This window comes from Arctopsyche grandis, chromosome 2 (assembly GCF_051622035.1).
Source record: "Arctopsyche grandis isolate Sample6627 chromosome 2, ASM5162203v2, whole genome shotgun sequence".
Taxonomy (NCBI): domain Eukaryota; kingdom Metazoa; phylum Arthropoda; class Insecta; order Trichoptera; family Hydropsychidae; genus Arctopsyche; species Arctopsyche grandis.
Window position 1 is genome coordinate 11,987,771 of NC_135356.1, and position 19,301 is coordinate 12,007,071.

The 19,301-nt window shown below is 33.6% G+C and overlaps 1 protein-coding gene across 1 annotated transcript; it reads left to right on the forward strand.

Annotated features, from left to right (window-relative positions):
- The first annotated feature begins 1,959 nt into the window (after positions 1 to 1,959).
- LOC143922267 (uncharacterized) lies at positions 1,960 to 5,301 on the forward strand. The gene is made up of 8 exons (XM_077445493.1): positions 1,960 to 1,967; positions 2,015 to 2,060; positions 4,215 to 4,273; positions 4,342 to 4,509; positions 4,585 to 4,728; positions 4,796 to 4,936; positions 5,004 to 5,126; positions 5,199 to 5,301. Exons 1-8 carry the CDS (start codon positions 1,960 to 1,962, stop codon positions 5,299 to 5,301), a joined length of 792 nt encoding a protein of 263 aa, XP_077301619.1.
- Positions 5,302 to 19,301: the final 14,000 nt, after the last annotated feature.

The following is a 19,301-nucleotide window of genomic DNA, read 5'->3' on the forward strand; positions in this document are numbered from 1 at the left end:
AATGATAAAAACAGAAAATCCGCGAAATAGTAAAAATAGGATTCGTTCGTTTCATAAATTAAAACAAAATAGTGAATCAATATCTATGCTGCAAATAACTAGCGAGCGTACGACAGGACAAGATGTTTATAATAAAATTATGTTTCTTCATATTTAGAACAATTTAAAATATCATAGGAGTTACATATGTATGTGTACGGATGGTGCTCCGTCAATGGTTAGGGTTATTTAAAGTATTTGTTACCCTTGGTCTCTTGCAAAGACAATAAGCCCTAATATTATATCTTCGCACAGTTTTTTTTTATTAAATAGAGAATCATCTAGTTAAAAAAAAACCAGCATCACTGAAACTTATACTAGATAAATTTCATCAAATCGAGACCGTTAAAAACACACATTTTTTAAAAAACTTTGCATTGTTATGGAAGCTACATAAGTACAAATGTTTGCCTTTTCACATTCGAGTCAGGTGGTAGGGGTAAAGTTGTATGCCTTCATAAAACTTTGAATGAATTGTTTATCTTTTTCCGAAATTAAGGTATGAATGCTTTTGTAAAATATCTCCAGAATAATGATTAGTGTGCTAAAAATGCATATTTATTAGGTATTTTTAATTTCTTTAATAACGTTAGCACAAGCGTTCAAAAGTCCTGTTCTTTTTATTAATAAATAAAAACTATGAAAAAATACGCGTTTTCTTGAATACACATACTATTACGTACAAATTGGTAGATGTCCCGTTTTGAGGACAAAAATAAATCGTCACATTAATCATATCTGCATACATAGATAACGTTTATATGTACATACAAACTGCTTCTTTTGGAAATACAATATAAACATTGAAATTGTTCATAATTTATACCATCTCCTACTCGTCCCCTACGAGCAGACATCGTTTATGGCCCGTGCGAATTCCTCCCTATCATGGGCAAGCCGAAACAATTTTTCGAGTCCGAGTCCCATCCATGACCTGAATTTGGGTCTCTTGTTATGTGGTAGGATCTTACAACCTATGTATATACTTATGTATAATACCCTTTAACCTTAAGTTTGAACATCTGTTTCTAATTTAACTACTTATGATGTAATCTCTTAAAGCTATCCCTCATTAATTATGAGACTTTCAATATCTCTATTGCTTCCATCCTGTACAATCAACTATTCTGTTCAATCCTATCTACTTAACTTTTATCTATTATAATTTATGCGAGTTTCTAACACGATTGCTATATAAGACGACACAGTTAATGACCTGTTGAAATACAAAGTATTACTTTTAATAATCTTTATTGCTATAGCTGCATTTTGTCCCACGATACGTGTAAACCCTAAAATATTATTATCTCTATTTATCTCTATGATAAATTGTGTTTCTACTCAAAATGTCTCGATACTCTCAAAGGATACATAAATCAAATATTAAAACTGTCTTACACACGGATGTTGCTCTGTATCATAATCACTTTGTTATTTACCAAAATTCTGTGATTGGTTAAAGCTTATCATTCTTTTGTGTATAAATGCTCATGTTAGATCTATTGAACCTCACTTAATAATTAAACTGCCTTACTAGTAACTTGTGGTAGGACATCGAGACTAGTAACTTGTAATACAAACTTGTATATTAGTCTTGTTTATATTTACTGCTAATTAAAGAATATAATCATTTGACAAAATCTGTGACTATAATATTCTACACCATCTCCTACTTGTCCCCGTAACACTCTGGACTTGACCCAGCCGGGTAGCATCGGCCTACATATGACTTAAAACCCGGATTCTGGGTATGTATTTAAAATTTCGATGGTTAACGTAAAAATTCAAAATGAGTTTCAGTCGATACGTTGAAAATATCCAAATATGTGTTATTTATGTACATGATTCATATATGTACATATGTATGACCTTTATTTGCTCGAGAACTTGATTTTTTGACCTCTGAGCAAACTGGGAGCGATGGAAAGGTACCGAAAGCAATATAGCGTATGTACTGAAATTTGGCTAAATTTAGAATTTCACCCGTATACAGTGTACACATTTGCCTCTTCGAAAGCGAAGTAAGCTTTCGATTTTTATTATTATGTAGAATTTTGCCTTAGACTACTCAGACAATCGTTTCAACATTATCATATCTGATTTCGTTAACGGTAAGTACTTTATTTTAATTATTTCTTGTAATTCTCTTAAAAAAATCAGTTTTATTCTTGACCGAAAATAAGTATATGTAGTTTTCATTATATTTTTTGGAAAACTTCAAAATCCTATAATAATAATGATAGTAATAAAGGAACAAAATCACATATTTGCTAAATGTGCCGATAATATTGTATTCCTCAAAACGGGACATCTACCAATTTTTACGTAATAGTACATATGTGTATTCAAGAAAACGCGTATTTTTTCATAGTTTTTATTTATTAATAAAAAGAACAGGAATGTTGATGAAGAATGTTTTTCTGATGAACAAATTTTCTTAAGTATTACTGGGTTTGCTTTTAAATAAGAATGAAATTCTTGGCAGGATTTCTTAAAATTGATTTTAATTAACAACATCGCTTTAAGAACTACGACTTGCAATTGCGTATTTTCGGTCGTCCACAACTTGTTCATCTGTGAAAAGACTCTTTCTACGGCTGCATTAGTTCCGGGCAGGCATAAAATGTATTCAACAATTATACGATATATATATATATATATATATATATATATATATATATATATATATATATATATATATATATATATATATATATATATATATATCGTATAATTGTATATATATACATATATATATATATCAGTGGCAGACTGGCCATACATGCGAACATGCCCGATGGCATGTGGGCCCCACTATCTGTTAGAAAATATGGGCCCACAGTAAAATTAAATAACTTTTTAACTATTTATAGGATATTGCAACTTTGGGACCTAAAGTTTGGGTATTTCAACAAAACAAATCTCTTACGATATATACAAACAACTAATACCTGCTTTAACAGCCCAAGGATCGGTTAACTTTTTTTATTAGGCTCGAAATGTAAGTTTCAACATTTGCGTTGGCCCTTTTGCCGGGCCCATTTCCAACGTTAATATTATGTATATACCAATACCTATGTAACAACTAACTACTGAAATAAAAATGGAAATAAACAAATTTTCGTGAATAATATAAACAGAATTGCTTAAAACAATTTTGATAGGACGATTCATCATCAACCAGCGATTTTAATTTACTTCATACTTTCAAAATAACATTTGATTATACTTCGATGATATAGTAAGATTTAAATACACAATTTTAAACAGTTTCCGAATATAAAATCTATTCCTAATTTAGACACATCCATGTAAATAGAAATATAGGATAGGGGCCCCCTCAATTAACATTAATTGAAAATATTATGCATTTTTTTCAGGGACGTAATTTGGGGGGGCCATAGGGGGGCATTCGCCCCCCTAAACTAAGGAATAGTGTGAAATTAGAAAATATTATGAATTTAATGATTAATGAGATATTATGGATCTATGAATGCTACGTTTATTTCTTATGTATGTTACTTTTGGGTAACTAATAAAATAATCGCTGCTATGTGCTTTGAAGAGAAACAAACAAAACTTTATCTATTGTTATTACGTACATGTACATAGATAAAGTGAAAAGACAGTTGGTAAAAATTAAGTTAATTGATAGTTTTTTGATGACTCAGTTTGATGGTCGATTTATGTTGACCATGTGAAGATTTGTGGAAAAAAATTTTCCTTTTTTCGGCGGTTTTTTCTCTTTACATAATATTTTTTTATAATTACTATTTCAAAAATAAGCTTATTTTTTTCATATTTTATAACTCAATAAGGTGTATGCAAAGAATATTTTCCATTTGTATTCCGATATAAAAAAGATTTTTTGAAAAAAAATTCAATTTGACCAATCTTTGCCTGCCCCCCCCCCCCAAGAAAACGCTGAAATGACGTCCCTGACGTGGTGGAAAGAAGAAAATTTTGTTATATGGGGGGGGGGGGGACAAATTTTTTTAACCCTGGGGGGGCCCCCTTTGACTCCTGGCATGCACTGGTTTCAACGTTTCAAGGATTTATCATTCAACGTCGCACGACGGAAGAATATGCACCGTATACAAAGAATATGCAAATAAGTATCAATACTTTTTTACACATAAATTGTACTAAATTAATTGTATATTGAATTCTATTAGGTGCCGGGAGTCCAAGTCTCACAACACGGAACAATATTTTTACTTTTGAAAGGACACATGTGAGTCATCTTAATCAATTTTCTTTGTGCTCACCGTATTTAGACTAATTATACGATGACAATTTCAGACTTGAATTAACCATCGATGGAGGAGTGTATCTAGTGAATTTGGAATACGGCATAAAAGTGGCAATTTCCGCTTGCGGAACCATGTCAGCCATGGAACATCCCAAAGGAAAAGTTTTCGAATACACATCGAAAGTAGAAATACAAGCTGCTAACAAAAGAGGCATTAGGTAAAACCAATCATGTGTGTATGGTCGTTTTAAAAAGTAATAGATATTGTTTCTAGCGTGTGCGAAACGTTTTAGATATGCAAAAATGTGGAAGAAAGGCGTGTCTTTCACTACCGATGACCGCGCCGTAACATTCTTACTGGATGCTGGTGGTCCAAAAACCACTGTGGATTGGTTTTTATTAATGGAGGACGATCTCAATTCGAAAGCATTTTATTTGTATGAAATTCAGCTATGTATGATCAAAATAGTTGAGAACATTAATAACGTTGTGTATCGTTTCCAGCAATTCTCAATATGGCAGGGGTTCCGTTAGTGACGCTGTGTCGCTTATGCACGGATCTCAATACTGGTTCAATGATTTCGATCAGGAAAATTGGAAAGTCGGCAACGTTCGTATAAGCCAGTCGTCGAATGGAAGCATCAGGTTGGTAAAATCGGTCGAAATTGTTGCGATGAAATTATCAAATTTACTCTATGTACGATTCTTTTAGGATTTATCACGACGCCCATACGTATAAAATATGTTTAAATCCGACTCAAGGGGCCGTTTCGATCAAAAATCCACAATTTCAATGTACTGCCTCGTTGATCTCAAACGGGCATTTGTTCGTGAGGTACGTCTCTTTCTTAAAATGTTAATGGTTTGAGATGTTTCTAGTTTGTAAATGAGTTTTGTCCAATTTTAGAAAAGGCGATCGCAGAATGCACTACGATGGAAATTTATTCGTTGTGCGAAATGGTGGTCAATCAGCTGCCATCGATGAAAATAATCAGTTGAAACTATATTAAACTCATTTTTACTTAATTTGAATACTAGATTTTTTTAATCAATTAATATGTTAAATTACAAAGTGACTGTACATATATAATATATATAATATAATATAAGGTTTGTTCATTTTAAATTTTGGTACTCAATACACAAATCTTGTTGTAAATCTATATTTAAATATATGAATTGGTAAAAAACATGATTTTTTTATTATTAATTCTTTAATGCTCATACCACATGTGAGCATATTGGTTTCGACGGAGAACTTATGTAGGTAGGTGCCAACAGTATGTACCTTGCCATATTGCTTGTCCCACTATCAATTTTTCGGTTTTGGTAAAAAAAATGAGAGTATTTTATTAAATAAAACAAAGAAATATGTTAATATGTATTATAAATTTGAGGATACACTTGATAACACTCTTTTGAGGATACACCATAGATGTAGAAGATGTTATTCTACGTCTATGGGATACACTCGATGCATTTCTTGCATAATGAAAAAAAAGGGTCTGATTTTTTTTATATGGTCACGAGAAGTCACACAATAAATTAAGGAGTAATGTGTGTATACAAAAAAAAAGCATTCAGTTGACAAGGTTGCTCTCAAATGGTTGCTCTCATCGATTATATTAAGTATTATTAATTTCATATATGTTTCATGTTCATTTTAAATGAACCTATGTATATATTTACAGTATTTACATATTCATATATTAATAAAATAATATGTTAAACACAGAGAAACTGCAGGTCGTTGAAATGTGCGCCATTTTAACGAAACTAAGGCCGAAGCGAGTCGAGAATATTGACTTGGCAATAAAGAATGTTATTTATTACCGAGCCGCTTTCGAGCATTCCGAAAAAATAAAACAATTTGCGTCTGGATTTCTTTCAGTACAACGCAAAAATAAGTACCACGTTTCAAAGTTTTGATGTGGTTTGTAATAAAACTGCCGAGTTAATTATGTACTTAGTTTTAATTAGATTTTTATAGACAAAGAGGTTTTTTGCGTAAAGGGCTCTAAAATATAGTGCTCTCAATATTGATTGCAGCTAATTGATACTGAATGCATTTACATATGTGTATGTACATACATACATACATACAGCCAGCAGCGTGGCTCGGTCGTTAAGCTTCTGCTTAACACTGAGAGGCGCCGAGTTCGATCCCTTGAGCTGACCTCGATTGAAAAAAAAAATTTCTGAGTCTGTAATGCTGCTGGTCAGACCAGGATTTGTGACTCCTGGTTGATCGTTTCCTATCAGAGTTTGCCAATTTTCTCTGATTTCATTGTTGAAACGATTCCCGATTAAAAATTGGCTAAAAATCCTTCCTACCCACTATGTCACCACTATTTGAGTATGATTAATGTAAATATTACAATAAAAATGTATGTACAATTCATAGATGTCTCGTTAATTGTCGAGTTTAAGTCAGTGTCTCGTAATTTAGCGACTTATATAATAAAAAATGCTGTATTGTTTGTAATTTGGCCAGGAAGGCGCATTGGGGTTTACCTGTAATGCCTTCCTGGTATGAAATAAAAATAAAAATAAATGAAATAAAATAAATACAAGTCGATAAAATAACATATTCGTTTACAGCGAGTCCATTTTTATTTATTAACAACCTCTTCTTACTTTCACTAACGACTTTTTATATTAATAGCAAAGTATTTTTGATTTATACTTTTTATATTCAAGAAAGCTGTGATTGCAATTGGAGAAAAATGTGCGCGATCTCGGTTGCATACGTGCGATCTAACAAAAAAAAAAGCATTCTGCAGGTGCATCGGACGGCATGGCTTCGTGTCAGGAAAGGGCGTTCCTATTTCATTGTTGATTCTTACGATGTTATTATTACGACAAGTTTCCCCTATATTTCTTCAAATATGGGTTTGCCGTTTGCTGCATTTTTTTCGCATGTTAAGTACCATAAATAACCGCGCGCCGCATGCCTTCCTGTGGGATTTCACCCAATTGTCTTAATCGTGTCGTTATATGTACTTTGGAACAGTATTGTGCCCTTTATGAGTGACAGCCAATTTGGGAAAGAGATGGCTGGTGTAAAATGCGGTATATTTTATTTATCAGATAGTAAATTTGAGAAATTTAATTTGCCAAACAAACAATTACAAGGAAAATGTTATAACGTATAATGAAATCTCATAACGTGTAAAGATGCAATTATTGCTTTTCTTGAGGAGGTCAATCTTTTCAAAATTAATTTTGGTCGACGTACAAATTGGTATTTGGCCTGAAAACCTGGCCAAAATTTTTTTTTTTCATTTGTTGCCAGAAAATAGCTTTCTGTACTTATTACATGCGAGCTATTGCCGATTTTAAACAATTTTAAAACTGTTGATAATAATTCGAAATTCATCAAGTTTCGCAGGAGGGCACCTTATAACCAGAGGTAGGATAGCCAAGGGGCCGCTCATTGTTCCATTGTTGTAAATCTTTTGTAAAAAAGGTTCGGCAAACCTTAAACAATGCATTTACAACATTTGAACAATACGCGGCACGCTCTGGGTCCGGGCTTTACTTATAACAGTTACATACTAGTTTTTTTTTCTCAATCTTTGAATTTTTAAATGATAAGCCTTGCGGTGCTGCCTTTTATAGCTTTTGTAGATGCTTTCGGAACATAGACATGGCTGAATCCCTAGAAACTGGAATATAAAGAAAGAATGAAAATAAATAAGAAATTGGATTTCCAAAAGTATGTACGCTCAGTGGCGGACTGGGACTGAAATCAGTGCATGCCAGGAGTCAAAGGGGGCCCCCACCCAGGGTTAAAAAAAATTTGTCCCCCCCCCCCATATAACAAAATTTTCTTCTTTCCATCACGCTAAAAATCAAGGGCAAAAAATAAATAAAATTTTCAAAAATGGGAATAAACAAATTTAGGTACAAGAAAAATGGCAAAAGCAAAATAGATCCATAAATTACATTGTATATTTCGTTTTAATCCTTGTCATATAATGCATCATAAAAGAATGCGGCATAAAAGCGGCTTTTACTTTCGGTAGAAAACAATCAGGGACGTCATTTCAGCTTTTTCTTGGGGAGGCAGGCAAAGATTGGTCAAATTGAATTTTTTTTCAAAAAATCTTTTTTATATCGGAATAAAAATGGAAAATATAAAATATGAAAAAATTAAGCTTATTTTTGAAAAAATAATTATAAAAAAATATTATGTAAAAAGCCAAAAAAGCACCGCAGGCGAAAATTTTTTTCCAAAAATCTTCACATGGTTAACAAAAATCGACCATCTAGATGTATCACTATATCAAAAAATATACGAACATTCGGAAAAATAAACGATACACATCTGTTTTTGAGACAAAATAAAGTAAAGGGGACCTTTCTAACGATTCGCTCCATGGGATGAACAATTTCTTAGAATGTTACTAATGGCATACCACTTAAAAACCAAAATATACTTGCTTCAAAATAATAAAATCTTTTTTTTTCAAAGCACATAGCAGCGATTATTTTATTAGTTACCCAAAAGTAACATATGTACATAAGAAATAAACGCAGCATTCATAGATCCATAGTATCTCATTAATCATTAAATCCATAATATTTTCTAAATTCACACTATTCCTTAATTTAGAGGGGCGAGTGCCCCCCCAAATTACGTCCCTGAAAACAAAAAATGCATAATATTTTCAATTAATGTTAATCGAAAATCAGGATTTTGGGGAGGGGGCCCCTATCCTATGTTTCTATATACATGGATTTGTCTAGATTAGGAATAGATTTAATATTCGGAAACTGTTTAAAATTGTGTATTTAAATCTTACTATATCGTCGAAGTATAATCAAATGTTATTTTGAAAGTATGTATGAAGTAAATTTAAATCGCTGGTTGATGATGAATCGTCCTATCAAAATTGTTTTAAGCAATTCAGTTTATATTATTCAGGGAAATTTGTTTATTCCCATTTTTATTTCAGTAGGTAGTTGTTACATAGGTATTGGTATATGCATAATTTTGAGGTTGGAAATGGGCCCGGTAAAAGGGCCCACGCAAATGTTGAAACTTACATTTCGAGCCTAATAAAAAAAGTTAACCGATCCTTGGGCTGTTAAAGCAGGCATTAGTTGTTTGTGTATATCGTAAGAAATTTGTTTTGTTGAAATACCCAAACTATTAAACACGTGAAATAGTTAAATTAAAAAGTTATTTAATTTTACTGAGGGCCCATATTTTCTAACGGATAGTGGGGCCCACATGCCATCGGGCATGTACGCTTGTATGGCCAGTCCGCCACTGTGTACGCTTACTTATTATTGATTATTTTTTAATGTGCAAATTCGGGCAAACTGTTTTACTTGAATAAAAGTAGAGATCCTAAAGTTTCATATCACATAACTTTGATTCGGACCAAGGATTAGAAGATAAAACTGAACGAGCTCAAATCAATACAAGTCACATTTACACTGCGACGAAATTATATCAACCTTCAGACTTTTATCAACGGGGTGCAATTTCCACAAGCTTTCTCAGCCAAATATTTAGGACTGCATCTTAACTCAACGCTTACATGGAGGCATCATATTCGGGTGTGACCAACCCATGACTTTATCTATGTATTTGAGGAATATAAGAAAGTCACAAAACAAAATTCTATATTGAACGGTACAGATACATTCACACATACCGGCAGCATTATGAAATACTAATAGCTAAGATACCATTTTCTATACAAATTGAGCGCAAATGTATGGAAATTTGCACAAGACAAAAGTTCTACTTCCGGTTGTCGGATTTTGTTCAATTTTTTGTTATAACTTAAAATCACTATCAGTATTATACACATTAAATTTCGAGAAAATAAAAATAATTTAAAAAGTAAAAAAAAAATAATGAAATATTGTTTAAAAAAAAATACTACTTCCGGTTTACGAATTCTGACCAAAACGTTAGAAACTCTAAGTTAGTACATAAAGATAACAAATATAAATTTTCAGCTTAATACGTCCAGGGGTGTGGACAGGATTCAGGCGACAACATTTTTAACCTTTCTAAGAGGAGAAAATCCCACTTCTGGTTTTCATCACATTGATCGAAGAATTATACTTGAATTTTTTCATGAAGATCACACATGTATAAAGAGTCGAAAAAAATAGTGGAAGAAGAATCGAACAAGAGTAAACTGCCACTTCCGGTTGAGGGATGTTTACCAAATTTTATTCATAACTTGCTATTACGCTTAAACTTCTAGACATGAAATTTCAGTTCAATAAACCAAAAGGTTTCTGAGAAAAACATAAAAAACCTTGATTCTTTAGAGTAAAAGTACTACTTCCGGTTCAGATAAAAATATTTTAAAATTATAAAATTATAAAGATTATTATTTCTATTACAAGTAAAAAAAATTTAATCTGATTAAGTTAGCGGTTTGGGAGATAATTGAATTTAAAAACTTGAAAAAAAGAGGACACCTATAAGGGGAGGTACCATTTCCGGTCAACTTAAAAATTTGAAAAAAATTTTCGTCGTGTCGATAAGAATTTCAGTAACCGATACTAAGTTTCGGTTCGATAGGAGTTTTTGAACGGTGTTCAAAAAATCCCCAAAATACACAAACACACAGACCCACACACATTTTTTCTAGATCATGAAAACGTGATCAGTAATCGATTTTGAGTTCGAATCAGTCAAAATCTCGAGTTCGAATTTTCGCATGATCACAAAACTTCATCTATTGTTACTATGTACGTATGTACATACATAGATAAAGTAAAAATAGAACATATTCGAATCAAACAAAGGGAGATGTACTGACTAATAGGAGAACACTCCAAATTAGACCTGCACTGCAAAATATGAATATACCAGGCAATTGTGAAGCCAATATGTGCAAAGATGTCAAAACCAGTGTCTGAGGATCATCACCGATGCATATCGCTTTGTCACAAACGAAGAGATCCACAAGGGCCTTCAAATTTAAACCGTATGACAAGTTATCCGAGACGTTTTCAAAACCTGGTCACCCTACCATACATGGCCTGAAGAACAGTGATATCACCGGTGATGATTAGAGCCCGGAATCTGAAGGGGCTGTTTATTGTTCAAATATTGTAAATGCATTGTTAAAGGTTTGCCGAACCTTTTTTACAAAGGATTTACAACAATTGAACAATAGGCGGCACGTTGCCGGCCCCTTCAGATTCCGACCTCTAGTGATGATTTATCAGGGATTGATAAGTTGGCACCAAATAAAATAAATAATTGCGACGTTTGCGCTACAGTTTGCATATTTTAGAGAATCGTGCTAATGCTATGTTTAGTCAATTTGTAATAACTTTCTAACTAAATAAATGCTATGTAATAACTAGTCACCGGAGCCTGAGGGGGCCGTGTATTGTTCAAATGTCGTAAATGCATTATTAAAGGTTTGCCGAACAATGGATAGCACTGTGACTATCCTACCTCTAGTAATAACTTTCATTTTGTTCATGAAAAGTTAATATTGCACAATTTGAACTAAACATGCCAAAAAGATGTCACTTTGTTTATTTGACAATGGATTGTTTATATATTATATATAGACGCCGTATATTTTTTTAGGTGGCCAGGCCACTATAATATGTATATTTGAATATGTTCGTGCAAAACGACGCGAAAAAAATGAAAATTGCGTTTCATCTAAATGCAGTTGGTATGGTCAAAGGGGCACAGTTGAGAAGCGTAGAAGCGGAGCTGAGCGGGCAGACACAGTTGGGGAGCTTAGTTCTACTTAGACCTTGAAGCCTCGAGGTTGTGTTTTCGCTCGTCCGCTTTCGAGCGGCCGCCGGCCATTTTTGATGACCGCAAATTCACGGTTTCACACTGATCGTCAACCAGGATTCCAGGTGAAGGTCAGTACACCCATTTCGACACAAACAGAAGCGTTTATCGATAACGCGTTCGTCCGAGTCCTATGATTCCTACGACTTGTGTGGATTGCACAAGTTCGCGCGCCAACTTTTGCCGTAACAGTTTTTATGTTTCTTGGTTATTATTCTTTGGCATTTGTGTTTGTTTGCACGTTGCGAAAGAGCTTTTTTATTTTGTACCGGAATCGTGGCGGGAGGTCTCTCCGATCAAAATGGCCGCCCGTTGCACGCGTCACGCTTTTTGGACCGGGCCGCACAGTGCAACTTTGTCAGCCTTGAGGGGGCTACAGAAGCTCCTGATTATTGGAACGGCCTTCGCGTCGGTTCGTACGTGTGTGGGTGAATTCATCGTCAGATTGAAACTTTTTCAGTCGAACCAAATTCTGTATTGTCGCCAGACGGTGGATACCCCCTCTCCCAGCCCAGCGTGCGTGTTTTGTTTTGTTTTTTATTACATACCTCTTTTTTTACTATTGTTGTTGCTGACCCGAGAAGATTTATTAGTCATCCGGCTTCCGCTGTTCCGATTTCTTCGACAATTATCATGTCGAAGGAAATGTTAGAAGAATTTATCTCTATATATCGAGATTCTCCTCGTCTTTGGCAAATTTTCGTCTTAGCTTGGTTACATTTAAAATATGAAAACCCACCTTCAAATTTGTTACCTCCAATTGAGTTTCAAATTGTGCTTATAAGATTTTATGTGTACGTAGGTCCAAGACCCGGGGAGTCTTCTTATGATCGAACTGTTGCGCATTTGTATTGCCCGAGTCTCATACATCATGGTTGACTACTGTCGATGCCTTTGTGTGAAGTTGTAAGTTATTTGTAGATATACCCATATGTCCAAGATGAAGAGCTTTTTTATTAGTTTCATTTTATCTTTCAGCCAAAAGTAAGCGGGGAAGTTTCTAAACTTTTTGATTTTTTAAAAAGTATCTTCACCCTAGTGTCTTTTCCAGTAGATGTGCTTTCCGTGTCAAATATTTACCCAATGCTTCCTTCGTAATGAAAATAACGACTGGAATGAAAACGCAAAAAAGAACGATCATATTGACTCTTAGGTGCCGAGGTAAAAAATAGCCTGAAATAAAGAAAAATATTTGGTTTGATATATACAAAATTTTATAAAATATACATATATAAAATATGTATGTTAATATACATATGTACCATAGCCTTAAATAATTTAACAAGTTTTAATTGTTTTTTACAGATTTATACATTGAAAATGTCATCTCCCAAACTACCAGTTGAATTCGTGATCGTAGTGAGTCTTCGAATTGCTCATTTTTCATGCTATGATATCAAACATACATTATTTGCATAAATCCGTCACTCAATTTACAGCATAAGAGAGGTACAAAGTGTAAAAATATACATTATAATAAAATGGCATACTATGTATACTGCATATTCATATTCGGTAGATTTTTTTCATAGAGCTCTTTGAGCATTATATATAGATTTTATTTATATTGTATATGCTAAAAAGATGTATGTAGAAACATCGGTTGACTTTCAGAATTAAAGAAAATAAGACGGATCTTTTATTTTTCAGCCAAAAGTTTGGTGGATTCCAAACCTCTCACCGAGACATTGTGCCATCATGTCCGTTCAACGTTCTCTTCCTGGCAGATGACAACTTACAATTCAAATACAAATATAACTTGGTAGACACCACCCAGATGAATTCCCATGACAGATGACATCCGAGTGCATATATGTAACGTCATCGATTCAAAAGATGTGCACGTCTATTTTGTACATGTATTGTGCAAGAATATGGAGGTGAGATAAATATAAACACATATTTTTTTAAGCAAAATAGCTTATTATAAAATGTAATTTAACATGCCACTTTTTTTTATACATTTATAGATTGATTATTACTCCCCGAGCCGACTTCTAATTTTTTTGATCGAACTGCAGTGAGTCACCAAAATACTTAAATTTTTTTATGAATTGTTTTGTTGCAAATCACAATATGTACAGAAATGTATGTATAGTATTGGAAATTGCACATTATTTGTATGTGCCTCGATTTACATCGTAAAAGTGTTTTGGGTCTATAAATTCCAAAGAAAGTCGACTTTGGATTGAAAACACAAAAATATTATAGTAAAAAATGGTGTAGTAATTTTCAAAGATATTCAAACTGTACATAGGAAATATTTACATTATATATATGTACATACATACTCGTATGATGTATCCAATATAAAGTATTGCAATCGAGACAACATAGCAACATAGAGGTGGATATTTTTCATCACCATCTAGAATTCCAGCCAAGTGATAACTTTGCTTAAATTCAGAACCTCCGATTGGATTCAGCTTGTCTTGTGTGTTCTTTAATTCTACCTGTATGTATATATGTATATTAAAAAGAAAAAAGTCAACTCACAATCGAGAAGTGGGTTTATGTAAATATGTACTACTAGCATTCAATAAGCATGGAAAATACCTGGAATATTTATACACTCTGTGATAACTCATGGGAGGTGACGAAATGAATCATTTATTTCAAGCTTATAAATATACTTTTTAATTGAAATTTTCGTTATAAATTTTATCTTTCTGGTAATGATTCTCTGAATAGGACAACAGTTCTTTGAATAGGACAACACATTTGAAGGATACGTTTGTATTACTATTATGCTCGTCGGCAATCACCCGGTCTATATTTCCTTTCTTTTTGGCCAGTGACGTTTTTTTAGATCCTGAGACAATTTATCATTGTCATTGTCGAGAGGATCGTAGTGTTTGGCCAACAGATATAGTGTCTATTATTAAGGCCCATTTCAGGGGCCCCAAACGTGCACTTATTTTCATGTACATATGATAAACCGCCGCTGCCAGTTCTTTCTTCTGAAGCGCAAGTTAACCTTATTAAATTTATCAATTGTAATCACTGCTTTCGATTTTGAACAACATCTCGTATCCGAATCGGTTTTTATGAAATGCATTATGATGAAGGATGTTCTCATTCCCGTTCCCATTTGTCGGAAAAACACAGGCAGCGAACACATTTGAAATAATTCAATTGTTTATTTATTTTACCCTAACAACTATAGCTTTGATATCGAATAATGGTCTATTAAACGTTGTAGGCTCAGTTTTCACTTTGAAATGCTGTTCTGGCGTTTGAAATTTTGAATTTTTAAACGCCAGACCAAAATTTTTTTGAAGTAACCCGACATATGGAAGGCCAGGTAGTTTTGTACTTTTTTTAACGTATACCTCGGTGCATTATTTTGCATGAAATGGTATGCTGTACCTGCAGTCATAATGTCTGATATTGAGGGCAAAAAATCATTTTGCAGAGCAATCAGGTACTGATCCTGATATATAGTCCCTTTGACAAAAAAGGGGACCTGGGTCAGCTGAGCTTATGGATGTACAAATCGTAATTTTTGTTATTTTTACGATACAATCGTCTTAGAATGCTTCTTTGGCCCTTCTGCGAATAAATTCTTCATCTGAGTCAATAAAGCTAGATGCATTATTTTATATGTATTACTTTTTTGGGTTTCAATACAACGACGATTTTATTGTATGTATGTAGGTTAAGGATTGCGGTAATTCTCTTTTTTTGTGGTGGTTCAATGTTATTCTTCTGTGTAATAGATATTGTATTTTACATTATGGGGATAGGGTGATTGAGACGAAGGTGTTGGTTATGCACAAAAATTTATTTACATACATATGTAAATAGGGTATTTTTCCCTGTGTGTATGTACCTACGTATGTTTTGAATTCTCGCTGTTTTCATCCTTGTATGGCAAGAAAATCCACTATTGTTTCTTCTCATCGGCCGTCTTCTTACAATAATTTAAATCAACTGACAGGCGCGATTTTTAAAACATACATCTGAGTCAATAGAGAAAGTTAAAGAAGTTTCCAAACTATTTTTACAACACCTATGGGCTATGTATATGTATAACATGAAAACAACTCTTGCAATATTTTCCGTAAGTATGATTCCTGGGTTCAGAATCCATTATTCGGGACAGCTAAACCAGTAGGCTTAAGCGCCTTAAAAATCTAATTAATTTAATTAGTGACTGATTTGAAACAAAAATACAAAGATCAGCCTTTAAATGATTTCTGGGTGAGTTGAGTTTGTCAGAAGAGTACCCCAATTTTTTAAAACAAGCCATTATTGTTTTACTTCCGTTTTCTACAACCTATGTATTTATGCGAAGCGCGATTTTCTTATTATGCTGCAACGAAGTCAAAGTGCAGGGACAGGCTCGACAGCATACCAGATATTATGTAGAATACAACCTACCAATATTGTGTCTGATATCAAGAAGATATGCAATTCAAGGACTTACATATATCATCAAAGTCATTAAGTGCTTTATTTATTCATATTTTTATGTTTAGAGGTATTTTTCTAATAGTTTTGATATATCTTCGACATATTAAAAATACTAATATCTATTTTTAATTTATCATAGGGCTCTACATTATCGTTCCAGGGCCTGGGATTCTTCTATATATCTACCTAGATATTTACATATGTTCATACATAATCGAAATATGATGACTACAGGTAGGATAGTCACAGTGCTATTCATTGTTCGGCAAACCTTAAACAATGCATTTACAACCTTTGAACAATACACGGCCCCCTCAGGCTCCGGTGACTAATGATGACTGTTACGTTCGTCCCTGGTCTAGCCTACTCGTGGTATTTTGCGACAGTGTCTTTTTTCAGTCATGGCGGCAGTTTCTTGTGTTTGATTATACGTCACACTTCCCAAAATATGTTTATACCATTTTTTAGATCCTGAGACAATATATATTGTCGCCAGAATCCTGGTGCTTAGCCAACCAAAATACTGTCGATTATTATCGGATCTAGATCCTGAGACAATCTGTCATTGTCATGGCGGTAGATATTAGGGTTTCTGAAAATCCGGGTTTTCAAAACCCGACGTATCCGGGTCCACAATTTTGAAAACCCGGTGGATTCGGGTCCCAAATTAAAATCAAAAATTTCCAAATTTTGAATTCTTGTTTCATTATACGATTCTGGAAAAAAATTATAGAAGGAGGTAAAAAACATATAATAAAGAAATACAAATATATTACAGTATATCAGTATATAAAAATAATATATGGGTGAAATTCTAAATTTAGCGAAATTTCAGTACGCCGTATTGTTTACGTCTGCATTCCACTATTCGTAGATTTCTCTGAAGCTAATGCTGGGGAGGGAGATTATTATCTTTTCTGAGAGATTATTATCTTTTATTACCCTTTCGTGAAAATTGTAGTCACATTTCGAAGATAATTTTTATTAGTTAAGTCTCTTTTTAAGATTCTCCATGTTAGAAAACCGGTGTTTCTAGCTGTCCTTCGCCAACAAGGAATTATCCTATGTGTTCTTTGGCAATTTCTCGGTTGACGTCTCCTCTCTTTTCGTTCGTTTACTATATTCTAAATGATAATTGGTGATTAATTTTAATAAACGTTTATATTTTTCCACATTGCCTGACGAGGGTATACACATTTGAAGTACCGCCATCCCAAAGATCTGCTTCTACAGCGTGGGCAGAGTTCTGCTGTTAAATTTATGGCGAATGCAAAGAGCTTCAATAACTTTTTTAATATAATTTCTGAGCGTTTCGCTAGTGCATCCGGAGCCGGGTTTTAAGTCATTACCCGGCCGGGTCGAGCCGAGTCCAGAAATCCTAGCAGTTATCTCTCAGGTCTGTCAGCGCCCAATAACTGGAGATTCGCAAATCATTTTTGTGTTTGGTAATATTTCACATTTTCCAAAATACTAAAACTTGTATCAACGATTTATTTTTAACAAGTTATATTCGTTGATAGAGTCGTCGATATTTGAAATTGATGTTTTTGTGCCACGAATTGCATTCAGGAGTCGGATTTCTTTCATTGCCGAATAGGTGAATGATTTCGTGCATTGACTCTTCTGAGAGATTATTATCTTTTATTACCCTATTGTGTAAATTTTTGTCACATTTCGAGGATAATTTTTATTAGTTAAGTCTCTTTTTAAGGTTCTCCATGTTAGAAAACCGGTGTTTCTAGCTGTCCTTCGCCAACGAGGAATTCTCCTATGTGTTCTTTAGCAATTTCTCGGTTGACGTCTCCTCTCTTTTCGTTCGTTTTTTATATTCTAATTGATAATTTGGTGATTATTTTTGATAATCGTATATATTTTTCCACATTGCCTGACGATGGTATACACATTTGAAGTACCGCCATCCCAAAGGTGCTATGTTTTCATTTCTTTCTTAGTCTGAGGCTCTTAGGCAGAGTTCTGCTGTTAAATTTGTGGCGAATGTATGGAAAGACATGCCATCTTTCTCATTTTATTGTCATAAGACATCCTTCTTATGATATTGTAGAATTTATTGAGGACACGTGATGTAATTTCAATACACACACCTTTTTGTCCTTTTGTAATTTTGATGAACGCTGTTCTAGTTACATATGTGCAGACGTTTTCGATTGCTTCCAATCCCGGAAGGTTACTTCAGCACCGGGATTGCGGTGCTGGGAATTTCCGATCCCGGGATCCCGGTGCTAGCACCGGGATTTGAAATGTATAAGAAAAAAAAGTTCAATTGCATGTTTTCATATCTCATAAACGTTCAATTGCGATTTGCAAACTCTCCCGATGTTTCACGCAAAATATACACCCATGTTGGCGTACTAATTTTGGGATTTTGGCTACATTATTTAAATTTTCGGTTCGCATCCATAAATTTCTAAGATTAAATAAAACACATCCGAAAATTTTATAAAGTAAAAAACATCGCTTCATTGATTCGTTTTTTACATATAGTAATCTATGTATTTGAGGAATATAAGAAGGATAAAAAACAAAATTCGATAATCGAACATACATATGTATGTATGTACTTACACGTTCACACATACCGGCAATGAGCATTTTCAATACAAATTGAACACAAATGTAGGACAACTTACACAAGACAAAAGTTCTACTTCCGGCTTACGAATTCCGACCAAAAAAGAATACAAATATAAATTTTCATCTAAATATGTTCAGGGCGTTGAAATAATCGTTTTCACAACATTTTTGTCTTTTCGGTTACGAATTTTGTGATTCATA

What these genes read in the sequence shown, in the direction of transcription:
- LOC143922267 (XM_077445493.1), top strand. An exon ending in TCGTCGAATGGAAGCATCAG is followed by an intron (nt 4,937 to 5,003) that starts GTTGGTAAAATC and finishes CGATTCTTTTAG; the next exon opens with GATTTATCACGACGCCCATA. An exon ending in AACGGGCATTTGTTCGTGAG is followed by an intron (nt 5,127 to 5,198) that starts GTACGTCTCTTT and finishes GTCCAATTTTAG; the next exon opens with AAAAGGCGATCGCAGAATGC.